This window comes from Pipistrellus kuhlii, unplaced genomic scaffold, assembly GCF_014108245.1.
Source record: "Pipistrellus kuhlii isolate mPipKuh1 unplaced genomic scaffold, mPipKuh1.p scaffold_m20_p_15, whole genome shotgun sequence".
Classification (NCBI taxonomy): Eukaryota; Metazoa; Chordata; class Mammalia; order Chiroptera; family Vespertilionidae; genus Pipistrellus; species Pipistrellus kuhlii.
This window is the reverse complement of record NW_023425460.1, coordinates 29421486-29434679: the sequence shown is the minus strand read 5'-3', so window position 1 is coordinate 29434679 and position 13194 is coordinate 29421486. Positions and strand designations below refer to the sequence as shown.

Here is a 13194-nt window from a genome sequence, read left to right as displayed (position 1 = left end):
TGTGGTGTGTGTGTGTGTGTGTGTGTGTGTGTGTGTGTGTGTGGTGTGTGTGCGCGCGCAGCAGGAGAGGGTCAGAGGCCTGTGGCACCTGAGACCCCCTCCCCGAAGCCCCCGGTCCACTCGCCCGCAGTGCCTCGCAGGTTCCACCTTTGAAACCAGACGCGGGCAGCAGGGCAGCAGGCGCAGAGCGGTCTCCGGGAGGCAGGACAGGGAGGGGAAAGGCGGGGAGGGAGTGGGGAGGAGGGCGGGGAGGAGGGGGAGGGCGGGGAGGAGTCTGGTCCTGGATGTGAGCTCTTAGATTGACGGCTGCCGCCGGTGGGAGTGGGAGCAGCGTGCGGAGGGAGCGCGTGTGGCTGCGTCCGTGCGCGCGGGTGCGTGAGCGCGGGCCGCCCATCTCCTCCCCGGCTCTGCGGGAGCGGGAGGGGGCAGGAGCCGCCGCCGGAGACACCGGGGAGCACCGGAGAGCACCGGAGAGACACCGGAGACACCGGAGAGACACCGGAGAGGAGCCGGGCGCCCTCCCTCCGCCCGCGGCAGGCGCCGTCGCCGGTGGACAGGAGCGAGGTGCCTCCTGCCCGCCCGCCAGGCGCGGCGCACCGGCCCGCGGGCTCTCCGGGGCTCTGCCCGGCACTGCCCCTGGGAGCCGCCCGGACCCGCACTGCCCCTGGAGCCGCCCCACGGGCATGCTGAGGGCCGCCGGCCGCCCCGCCGGAGGGACGCGGTGAGGCACCATGGCGCTGACGGCCCGGAGCCCGCGGCTCTGGCTGCTGCTGTGGGCAGTGGCGTGGCGCCCGGGGGCCGCGGCGTGCCCCGCGCTCTGCACCTGCTCCGGCACCTCGGTGGACTGCCACGGCACCGGGCTGCAGGCCGTGCCCAGGAACATCCCGCGGAGCACCGAGCGCCTGTGAGTACAGCCCCGGCCCCCAGGCTGCCCCCCGCTGGGGCGCACTCAGGACCGGGGGTGGGACCGCGGGGCCGGGCTCCGCAGCCAGGAGGCGAGTCAATGCCTGCCAGGGTCCTGCTCCAGCCGGGAGCCGGGAGCCAGCAGCTCCCCTGTTTTCCTTTCCCGGATTCAAAGGGCTGTCAGCGCTGATCCTCACACCTGCACCCCAGGCTCAGCACGGGCAGGCCCTCCCCGCCGCACCCGCACTTCATGCCTCCTGGCTGCCTGCTTACTGGTGCCACAAAGCCTTCCTGGCACCCGGGAGGGAAGCTCCGGGCGCTTGCCAGGAACCATGTCTCCTTTGGGCAGGTGGGAGTGGGCTGTGTGGATGTGGGCTCGGAGCGCTTGCAGGCTGGTGCTGGGGGGCAAGATGGGATGGAGTGGAAGTTTCTTGTCTTTGCCTCCCTCCCCATTGTTTGCCCCAGAACCCTAAGAATCCTTCCCTTGTAGGGTGTCTGGTATTGCACCGTCCCCCCAATTCCCCCGATATCCAGCCATCTCCAACCCTGGAGACAATGGGACCGGGATTTGGGTTTGGGTCTTAGGGTTTGTTACCTTCAGAACCCAGAGAGGGATAGGTGTGACCCGGACTGAGAATCCCGTGAATAATGCCGAGAGGTCAGGGGCTTGGAGTGGGCGACGAGAGGTGAAAGGCATTGACTGTGACCAGTCACACAACCACCGTTTCTCTCCCTGTCTCTCCGTTCTGAATTCTGGAGGAAACAGTCCTTTCTAGACCTGATGAGATTGGGAGGGCATGTGTGTGCATGTGGCTGGCGAGCATGTGTGTGTTTACAGACCTATGTAATTTGTTTTCCCCGGATTCCTTGCAGAATACGTGTCTGTGTGAGTTCTTAGTGGAGTGGGGTCCTCAGGGCGGGCGCCCCCGGACCTGGCTGTGTGTGCAGGTTTTGGTCACACGCAGGGCCTTTGTGCTGCTCACAGAGATGCTGGCCACGGGTGGTGTTGGGATGGGACTTCGGTGACCACTGCCCGCTGCCCTGAAACCTGCCCGCTCCCCTCCCCGCTCCCGGGCGCCCGCAGCGGCTCCACGGGAAGACATATATATTGTGATAACTTTTGAGCACATGTCTCATGGCCGGTCAGAAGCAGAAACCTGACCCTGGGGAGGGCTGTCTCCAGGATCAAAGTCCGTACCACGGTCAGCAGGTTTGCTCTAGGCTCTTCTTGGCTGAGTCTGAAAAATTCCCGTGGAGGTTTGAGAATCTGCATGTAGATGCAACCGAGATGGCCCCCGTGTGTGGGTGTGGGTCTGGGGGAAGGTGCTGCTGTGGGGAGAGCAAACTTGGACCAGACCGAGTTTGCTTGGGGGCACCTGTGCCTTATCCTGTGTGGCCCTGGGAGGGACTGAGGCCAGAAACATGTGACCCCTGAAGTGGCAGGGTCCCCCTGGACCTCCTCTGTTCCTTGGCCGTGTCCATGGGGCATTTCTCCTGCAGCTGTTACCCAGGTGGCGGCCTCGGTCGGAGACACGTTAGCCCCTCTCCTTTGCTTTTGGGTCTGATCTGGAAGTCATCTCCTTCCTTGCTCTCTTCAGTTTTGAGGCGAGTGTCTGTCTTGACTTTTATGAACGTTTGAGCTCTCCTGTGATGAAGAGAGATGTTACGTTGCCTAGTGCAGAGGAAAGAGTCAGTCAGTCATTTGCTGTGTGACCTTGAGCAAGTTCCTTAACGTCTCTGAGCTTGAGTTGCTTTCCATCAGGAAAATGGAGCTGCTGATGCATGAGGTCTCTGGTTCATGTGCGGTCTGAAGGGAATGTGTGGGAAGTGCCTGGTCCATGACGATGCTTGCTCAGTGAGGGCCATTGTTACGATAGGATCAGAGAAGGGCCTTGTAATTTAATTCAGCGAATGCTCACAGAGCCAGGAACTGCCCTGGGTGCTGAAGCTCCAGGGGGAAGGGGAAAACTCCCTGCCCTTAGGGATGTAGAGTTCAGAGGACCGGGGCGGGGGACACCTGACTGTAAGCTTTTTGGAGAGGGCCAGGCATGCAGCACGAGGGGCTGTGGGTGGGAACATTGGGGAGAAGAGCCCTTTTCTGGGGTAAAGGGACTTCGAGGACCGGCCATTTTCCCAGGGTTCTCTGGGACCCCGCAGTAGTTGGAGTGTATTTTGTCAAGCGGAGAAGACAGCAGCCAGGAGGAGGAAGGGCGAGGGCAAAAGGCCTGCCAGTGTGAGTGTGCCTGGCCTGCGGGGCTGATGGGCCCGCACTGCCCCGGCTGCCCCGTGCTGTGTCCGGGGGGATGCGAGGGGACTGGAGGTTGGGACGGTTGGGAAGCGTCAGAAAGAAAGGCCTTTCTCTGTCTGCGTTTTCCTTTGGGGACTTCGGAATGGCGTGCCGAGGTGAGTCATCTCAGGACGAAGTCTGATCTTCGCTGCGCCAAACTTCTCAGGTTGGGGAAGCAGGTGGAGAGCAGAAGGAGCCGGCCTGTCAACAAATGGCGGGGAGAGCCATTTGAGGAGGAAAAGACCACTCTCATCCCCGGGGAGAACCTGGACGGGCTCAAAGTAACGGTGGCCGACGCTCTCTGGAATCTATGTGAGCGTCGCGCAGTGTCAGAGCCCGAACCGGCAGCTCCTTCGAGGCTGTGACGTTTTTATGGACTGCAGCTGTGCAGCCATCCGTCCTTTGTGTTCTGGGCAGTTTTATAAGGCAGCCCGCGCGGCCTGGCACCTTTATGATCACGGAGTCCAGGCCTGCACCCCGGGTGGGAAGAGATGGCCGTTGGTTTGCTGCGGGGACTTCTGGGAAGGGGCTGTGCCAGCAGGCCCCAGAACTGCTGAGCGCGTCGCTGGAGCCGGAGGGGCGATGGGCTGGATGGGGAAGAGGTGCTTGGGAGCTTGTCTCTTTGTGGGACTTAAGACTCAGAAGGAGCCAAAACCGGGCTGACTCAGGGGATAGAGCATCGGCCTGTGGACTGAAGGGTCCCGGGTTCGATTCGGTCGGGGGCATGTACCTTGGTTTCGGGCACATCCCCAGAGGGGTGTGCAGGAGGCAGCTGATGGATGATTCTCTCTCATCGATGTTTCTTACTCTCTATCCCTCTCTCTTCCTCTCTGTAAAAAAATCAATAAAATATATTAAAAAAAAAAAAAAAAGACTCAGAAGGACCCAACCATGGCCACTATCAATTGTGTTTTTATCCAAGGAAGGACCCTGACTTCCACCAGAACGTTCCGGAGGGTATGATGAGAGGGTCTGCGGGGAGACTGCTTCTCCTTTCCACCCAGGCAGCTGTGTTCTATCTAGGCTTGCCATCGAGCCCCTGTAGGGGTGCAGGGTGCAGAGAGGGGTGAGGCCCAGGATGGAGGGGTCGGGGAGGGCCCTGGGCTGGCCTGCTGGCTTCCATTGTGCCCCAGAACATTCTGCTGCTGGTCAGACCACGAGGGCCCTACTCTCCTGCCTTCTTTCGTGTGTCCCTTTGCCTCCTGGCCAGCGTGTCCACTGCTCTAGCTCCCTGTCTGCTGCAGAGCCCTGTGTGTGTGTGTGTGTGTGTGTGTGTGTGTCCCATGCCTTCTCCCAGCTCAGCCCCTGAGCCTGGAGGCCGGTTCAGCAGGGCTGGGTGGTGCTGCCCAAGGAAGGCTGCCCAGGGCACCCCCCAGCCTGATCCTCTGGGATCCTGTTTGGAAAACCAAACAATGAAGGAAGGGTGGCTACAGAGAGAGCGGTCGGCGGGCCAGATGGAAGCCATGCTTGCTGCCAGGGCTCGGTGGCCTGGGCTCCCTGAGCAGGACTCGGAGACCACACTGTGCGGGGGACTGGCTTCCTGGAGGGACTCCCTTCTCCGGTTCCCGGTGCCCTGGGCTGATGGTGGCTCTCAGTGACCCGTGGCAGGCCCAGTGCTGCCCTCCGTCCTCTCCTGGACCGTTCCCCATCGGTGAAAGCGGGCGGTGGCAGCTTCGCAGGTTGTCCGTGGGGAGTAAGTGAGCAAATGCAGAGGAGAGGGCCTGGCAACATGCATGTCGCGTGGCTGGTGTTCTCCCATCCCTCAGCCTCTGGGGACTGCCACCTGCCACCTCACAGGGCTCTGCAGGGCCCGCTCAGGCTCTGCAGGTGAACATGCTCTGTGATTCAGTTATGTGATGATGCTATTCTTTTAGGTGAGAAGCCCTCCTAAAGGTCTGAGGGCTCCGTTGGGAGAGGAGAGAGCTGGGGAGGTAAGCATTGGGGTGTCGGCCGGGCTGCAGGCTGCCCTCCCGGAGTCTGGCTGCTCAGAGGGCTCCTTCCCTGTCTTGGGGCAGCGCTGCCCCTGGCCCCTGGGGTTTGGGGACAGGGAGCAGGGCAGTTCCGGGCAGGGACTCTCTGCAGGGTGGGCGGCATGCTGGCCTGGCTCTGGAGCCAGCCGCCTGGGCGTTCAGCCTCTCTGCCATTCAGCAGCCGGGGACCTCGGGCAGATTATGGGTTTGATTCATTCGTGAAACAGAGAGCCACCTCCTGAAGGTCTGCATTCGCGGAGTGAATCCAGCGGGACAGAAACCCACACTGCCTCCCCCTCCCTGGGTTTTGGTCCAGCCGGGAGGTGGAGATGAAGGACAATAGGAGAGGAAGGGTGTAATTGCAGACCGGTAAGTGCTCGGGGAATGTGCTGACTTCTCAGAGCCCCGCTCCAGGCCCACAGGGTGGGGATGATGACAGGCCTGCCTCAAAGCGCCTTGGTGAGGATTAAAGGCGGGGACTCCGGGAGAAGCACTTTGCACTGGGCCTGGCACGCAGCAGCGAGTGACCAGTAAATGCTGCTATTATTGCTATTGAGGTGACAGGATTGCAGGGACGAGACGGGAACTTGGGCACCACTCCGTGCTGGGTCCCTGCGTGGCCCTGCTCTCCATCCCTCACCCAGCGCCCCGCATCCCCGGGACCCCTGGAGCCCATGGGGCTGGGGCCGGGGCTGCCCCTTCCTCCACGCCCCTCTCCGAGGCGGGGGCTGGTGGGGGTGGCCGGGGCTGCCCAGGCTGCCAGCAGGGGCGGCCACGCTCTTTTGGGGCTGGGCCCGGTGGTGGCGGCGGAGGGACAGGCAGCGCCTGCTTTATTGGAAGCAGACGGAGCTTGGCGGAGTTGCCGCCTCCAGTTCTGTGCCGGCATTAGCAGCTCGGCGGGGCTCTTGCTTAATGGGATTTTCTTCCCAAATGCTGTAATTATCGCCGTACAAATACCTATTACCCAGAGCAGATGACGGCCGGGCGCTGGGCCGTCGCCAGGGAGCTGGGCTGTGCTGGGGCTGGGGGGTGGGCGGGGGATGGCGAATTGGCTCTTCTGTTCGATGCAGCTCAAGACCCCCTCCTCTCCTCCCCGGGACGCAGCCTGTGGTGCACAGACAGCCGTGGGGCACCTGCCGTGTGTCTAGAGCGGTCCAGGGTGTGGACCGCTCCTGTGGGAGCTTGTGGCCGGGGGTGGGTGGTGGGTGGGGGAAAAGGTCTGCCTGTGACAGAACCAACGGCCAGAGCTGTCCTGGGCCGCTTCACCAGTGACTTGATGTCCTCGTCTGTGAAATGGGGCCATCGATAGCACTGACCTGGCGGGACCGTGACTCAAATGAGATACTCCATGCGAAGGGGTTGGAATAACGTGGGCACGTGGAAAGGACCCTGTCATTGCTGGAAACGAGATGGGAGTGAGGGATGGGAAGGAGGCCTGGGGGCCCTGCACTGGCCGGGGATGAGGGATTTGAAGGTTGGGCAGGACTCGGGTAAGCAGAGAGGTGGAGCGAGGGCAGGGGGATCTGGGGACACTCAGAAGGTGTGTGCCATGCGTTTGGGAAGGAGAGTGAGGCGTGGACCCAGCGGAAGGGGTGGATATTTTTGTTGCTGAGTTCTGAGGGGCGAGAGGAAAGGAGTGGGTGAGCACAGGCCGTGGGCTGGGCAAGGCGCAGCCCTCAGAGGGGATGTGTGCGGAACTATTGAAGTTTTTTTTTTTTTTTTTTTTTAAACTATTCGGTGATTTTTAACAGATCTACCAAGTTGTATAAGTATCACCACAATCCAATTTCAGAATATTTTCATTACCGCCAAAGACCCCTTGTTTTTATTTTAACTCTTTAATTTGTTATAATTCCAAACTTACGGAACAGCTGCAAAAAAAATTGATAAGGAACTCCTATATACCTGTTACCCAGATACAGTTATTTATATTTTGCCCCATTTGCTTTATACAATAGTTCACACACACACACACACACACACAACCACTTTTTTTCCGGAACTATTTCAAAATAGGTTGGACACATTGTCACCTTTTTTCTCTAAACACTTCTGTGTATATTTCCTAAAATCAACAATTTTTCTTGACCTGGACATTTTTGAAGAACACAGGCCAGTTATTTTGTAAAATGTCCCTCAGTTTGGCTTCACCTGCTCTTTTTTTCACGATTGCATTTGGGTTATGCATTTCTGCTAAATAGGTGATGCTGTGCCCTTCTCCATGTGTCTGGTCAGAAGTCACACAAGGTCAGCTTATCTCAATATTGGCAATTTTATTTAAAAAACAAACAAACATATTTTATTGATTTTTTTTACAGAGAGGAAGGGAGAAGGATAGAGAGCTAGAAACATCAATGAGAGAGAAACATCGATCAGCTGCCTCTTGCACACCTCCTACTAGGGATGTGCCTGCAGCCAAGGTACATGCCCCTGGCTGGAATCGAACCTGGGACCTTTCAGTCCGCAGGCTGATGCTCTATCCACTGAGCCAAACCAGTTAGGGCAATATTGGCGATTTTGGCTTTGCTCACTGGGCAAGCTGAAAACTATTTACTCTTAGTTATGAGTAAGTAATTTGGCAGCGGGGGGGGGGGGGGGGGGGCGGTACTTTGTGGCTACGTACATATCCTGTTCCTCATCAAACTCTTACTAATTTTAGTGCCTCTGGGCGAGACATTTTCAACTCCATCATTTCTTCTTGGCAAACGACCACGATAAAGAACGTCCCTTCTCCTCCACCTGCTTTTCTGTTCATTCGTAACCGTCTGGACCTGTGGATTATCGCTTTGTACTGTGGGTCCCAGTGTGTCGCGATCATTATGGACTTGATATTCATGGTGTCCTGCGTGTGGCCAGTGGGAGCCACTTCAAGCTGTTCCTGTGTCCTTTTGACGAGATCCTTTGAGCACTCGCCCCCAGGGGTTTTGAGCGGAGAGTGACAAGTGCAGAATGCTGGCCTCAGAGGTTCCGTTGCCTGGCTTTGTTGTGGGGAGTAAATGGAGGGTGAAGCCAGCGGATGGTGGGGAGGCCAGTTGGTTATGATGACTGTGGTTTTAGCTTTTCTGTGGCAGTGGTTTAGCTGTCGTTGCTGTATTTTATTCTATTTTTTTTAATGTAAAAAACTTTCATTTTGAAGTAATTTTCGACGTGCAGAAATGTTACAGAAATAGTACAGAGAGAGAGTCCCACTGACCCTTTGCCCAGCTTCCTGTAATACTGACCTCTTTCTTAACCATAGTACAGGGATCAAAACTAAGAAATAACATTGGCACAATCATTAATTAAACTATTTACTTTGTTCAGATTGCCCCACTTTCCCCACTAAGGCGGCCTTTTCCTGGTCCAGGATCCAAGCCTGGATTCCCCATTGAATCTAATTGTCATTTTTCCTTTGTCCCCTTCAATCTGGGACAGTCCCTTAGTTTTTTTCTTGCTTTTTAAGACCTTGATATTTTTGAAACGTAGTGGTCAGTTATTTTGTAGAAGGTTCCTCAGTTTGGGTCTGTCTGGTGTGTTTTCTCATGATTGGATTGAGGTTATGCATTTTTGGCAAGAGTGCATCAGAGGTGGAGATATGCCCCCCTCAGAACATCCTAACAGGGGTGGATGACATCAATATGTCTCGTTACTGGTGATGTAAATCTGATTTCTTGGTTAAGACTGTAATGTTACTGTCTTTCCATTTGTAAGTGATAAATATTTGGGGGAGATACTTTGAGACTGTATAAGATCCACTTTGTCCTCAAATTCTTACCTACTAATTTCAGCATTCATTAATGGATCTTGCCTGCAACCATTATTATCCAGTTTTGGTTTTCTATTTCCCTTATTTTTTTTTTTCTAGTCATTAATTGGAATTCTTCTGTAGGGAAGAGAATTTTATTCCTTTTTAAAATTTTATTTATATTTTATTGATTTTTTACAGGGAGGAAAGGAGAGAGATAGAGAGCTAGAAATGTCGATGAGAGAGAAACATCGACCAGCTGCCTCTTGCACACTCCCTATCGGGGATATGCCCGCAATCAATATACATGCCTTTGACCGGAATCGAACCTGGGACCTTTCAGTCCGCAGACCGACGCTCTACCACTGAGCCAAACCAGTTTCGGCAAGAGAATTTTATTCCTTTTTAAGAAGATGGCTTGTCTGATGGGTACCTTGGGTTTTGAGTTTCCTGAGGGCAGGGACCATGTCTCATGCATCTTTGTGTCCCTTCACCTGGTGCATTGTAGGTACTCAGAAAAAATATTGAGCTTTGTTGTTGTCTTTTTCTAGAAACTTCTGGAAAGACATTTCATGGTTCTGATCTTTGCTTTAGAAAATATGGTCCTCGTGGTGGCCTGAATAATGGTCCCCAAAGATGTTCACACCCTAATCCCTGGGATCTGGGACTCTGTGGCCATCTGGGGGAGAAGGGACTTTGCAGATATTTGTAAGTTAAGGATCTTGAGATGAGAGGTGAGCCTGGATTACCCAGGTGGCCCCGCGTGATCACAACGATCCCTGAAGAGGAGGCAGGAGGGTCAGAGTCGGTGGCAGGAGCTGTGGCCTGCAGGAGCCTGGAGTGAGAGGAAGGGCCCGGAGCCAGAGAAGGCGGGGGACCTCCAGGAGGTGGAAAGGCAAGGAGAGGATTCTTGCCTGGAGAAAGGGATACACCCGGCGGGACTGATTTGGGACTCTGAGCTCCAGAACGGTACGGTAAAACATTGATGCTGTTTTAAGCCACTAAACACGTGGTGCTTCGTCATAGCAGCAGTAGGAAAGGACCCGTCCCCGTAGGATTAGGAGGCTGCTGTGGAGGCAGAGACCGGAGGGAGGCAGGTCTGGACCGAGGCAGAGAGAGCACGCGGGAAGGCCTGGGGGACCCTCAGGCTCCAGCCTGGGAGGACAGTCTTGCGAATAAAGTTGATCCTGGAGAAGCCCTGTGGTTGGCTTTTGCCTCTTTTGCCAGTAAAACAAGACTCTGTGAAAACGTGACTCTCCAGGTAGGGATCCAGGATGGTTCCTCTGGAGTGTTCAGGCTGGAGTGGCAGTTGGGAGGGCCTCCTGGGAAGTGGTGAAACCCCGGAGAGCAGTGGAAGAGGAACTCCCTTGGGAATAGGAGTCTCTGGAGGCTGATAAAAATGCAGACCCAGGCCCACCCCCAGAAAGCTGCTTTCACGATCTTCGCCGGCTGCAATTCAGGTGATTCGGGTGCAGGAGGTGCGCAGAGCACAGCTGAGAAACATGCTCGGTGCTGGGGTTCCTGGTGAGGAAGGCCCTGCCTTCTGCCTCCGCCCAAATGGGAGGCAGGAGGGGCTGTGGGGAGGCTGGGAGCACCCTGGTCCCGTGTGTGATACAAGGAGCGCTGGCAGAACGTCCGTGGCTTTGACCCTGGATAAAGAGTCGTTGCTGCCAAACCAAGAAGGTGTTTGGAGACGGGAAGAGGGCTGGCTGTGTGGAGAACAGCCAGTCTGGCCAAGGAAAGCCCTGGAACAGTGGTGGGGTCACTGCAAAGCCCGGCAGACGGGTTTCCTGGGAGAAGGGGAGGGCGGAAGGCAGACGGTGGGGGATTGAGTAAGTGGTGGGACGTTTTAGTGATGGAAAGAAGGAGCCAGTGCCCTTGGGGATGGGGATAGGGATGGGGCGGGGTGGTGGGACCATGACTGATCAGAGCTGAGGTGGAGAGACGTGAAGAGGGAATGGTGATGGTGTTGGAGCCCCAAGGGCACTTACCTTGTGCCAGGCCCAGAGCGAGATGGCTCACCAAGTCCCCCTTTTGCTCCTCCTGCCGTCCCGTGAGGACGGTATCACCCTTCTTTGCAGACGTGGGGAAGGCTCAGAGAGGTGGGGCTCTCTGCCTGCGGCACAGATGGCTGGTAAGGGGTGTGTTTAATTTTTTGAGAAATCATCATGCTGTTTTCCATAGTGGCTCCTCCATTTGAGGAATCATCAAATGGGATCCTGAGCCTCAAGGCTCTGAGAGCTATGTGTATTTTGTTTTTAAATTTGCTACTGTTCCACACATCTCAGTAAGGCCTGGCTTCATTCATTCATTCATTCATTCATCAGGCGTTCATTTATCTCCCACAAAACCCCTGTGAGGGCTTAGCACTGGGGCTTAAAGGCAGTTTGACCACAATTGATTCCTGACCGTGCATGTTTATGGGGTAGACCCAAGTTGCAGGCTAAGAGTAAGGGGGTGGGGAGCAGGCTTGGGGGGTTTAGGGAGTTAATTGGTGGGTGGCCTCTCAGGGGCCTTGGCAGGCATGTACATGGGGGCCAGGTGGCTAACAGTGGGGCCCTGGCTATAGGTTGTGGTTTTGGGGGAAGGCCCAGACCTGGGAAGGGGATTGGCAAAAGCAAGACTGGGGCTCAGTAGTGAACGGACAGGGTGCAGATTGGGCCCTAGAACAGAATCCATCACAGAGTTGGGATTAAGAGCTGCGCCCTGACCATTAGGTGGCCGACCACCATCAAGAAAACAGGAAATCATGAGTGGTTGGTGAGGATGTGGAGAAATTTTGACCCTTGTGCACTGTTGGTGGGAATAGAAAATGGAGGTGCCACTATGGAAAACAGCATGATGATTCCTCAAAAAATGAAACACAGAATTACCATCTGGCCCTAACTGGTTTGGCTCAGTGGAGAGAGCTTTGGCCTGCGGACTCAAAGGTTCCAGGTTCGATTCTGGTCAAGGGCATGTACTTTGGTTGTGGGTACATCCCCAGCAGGGGGTGTACAAGAAGCAGCTTATCAATGATTCTCTCTCATTGACGTTTCTAACTCTCTATCCCTCTCTCTTTCTCTCTGTAAAAAAATCAATAAAACATTTTTAAAAAATCAATTAAAAATATATAAAAGAATTACCATATGGTCCAACAAGTCCACTTCTATGTCTACACCCCAGTGAACCGAAAGCAGGGTCTCGAAGGCATCTGCCCACCCATGTTCAAGCAGCATTGTTCACCATGGCTCTAGGGTGGAAGCAACCCAAGTGTCTGCTGACGGATGGACAGAAGGCAGAGTGACATACAGTGGCATATCATTCAGCTTCAAAAAGGAAGGGCATTCGGACACATGCTGAGGCATGGATGAACCTTGAGGACACAATGCTGAGTGAAGTACACCAGACGCAACAGGACAAGTGCTGTATGCTCCCCCTGGCACGGGCCTCCCGGAGGCGTCTAATTCATGGAGACAGAGTGGGTGGCGGCCGCCAGGGGCGGGGGAAGAGAGGGACGAGAGTGAGTGTTTAATTGGCGCAGAGTTTCGGCTTTTCAAGATGAAGAAGTCCTGGAGATCTGTTGTACCATAGTGCGGATATACTTAACCCTAAGTGCACTGTGCACTTAGCCATGATCAAAGCGTGAACTTTATTATGTGCGCTTTTCCACAATTAAATATTAGAGAGAGAAAAGAGAACTGAGCCCTGACATCAGATAGGCCAGGGTTCGAGTCCTGCCTGTTTAACCTGCTTCTATTACGAGGCTCCCGTGAGCGGGCTTGGTTGTGAGAGTACAGGGGTTGCGAGAATTCAAGCCAAGGAAGGGAGAGGTCCCCAGGAGCCAGGGCAGAGCCAGGCGGGCAGCAGATCTGCCTGTGTGGTCTCCTGATGGCTCAGCCGTCCGCCCTTTGGACCCTCGCTAGGGTTAGGGCTGCCCTGGCGCTGGGTTGGTGCTGGGCCGGTGGGTCCTGCTAGGGAGTTGGCGGAGCCTCTGGGTCATGACCTGCTGTGGCCTGAGGATGGTGGGGAGGGCTCAGCCGGCTGTCAGGAGCCTGAGTCAGGCCTTAGACGCTGTGTGCCCACAGAAGCCGGGTGAGGTGGGCAGAATTGCTCACTCAGCCCATTTTCACTGTCTATTGTGAACACCTACTGTGTGCCAGGCAGCCTCGCAGGTGCTGGGCGTACAGCAGTGAGCAAAACAGACGGAGCCCTGTCCCCTCACAGCCTGACAGGGAAGACCGGCCTTTAACAAAGAACCTCATATTGAGGTCCTCATGTCTCCAAATCGCAATTGCCCCCCCCCCCTCGGGGGAGGTTGGCTTAGCCGA

General features: G+C 55.8%; 1 protein-coding gene across 1 annotated transcript in view; it reads left to right on the top strand.

The window, feature by feature from the left end:
• The first annotated feature begins 731 nt into the window (after positions 1–731).
• Positions 732–13194, top strand: part of SLIT1 (slit guidance ligand 1) — a 139894-nt gene continuing 127431 nt past the window's right edge. Inside the window, exon 1 of the mRNA XM_036437998.2 lies at positions 732–904. Coding sequence (XP_036293891.1) covers positions 732–904 — 173 coding nt within the window. The remainder of the gene's footprint in view (positions 905–13194) is intronic.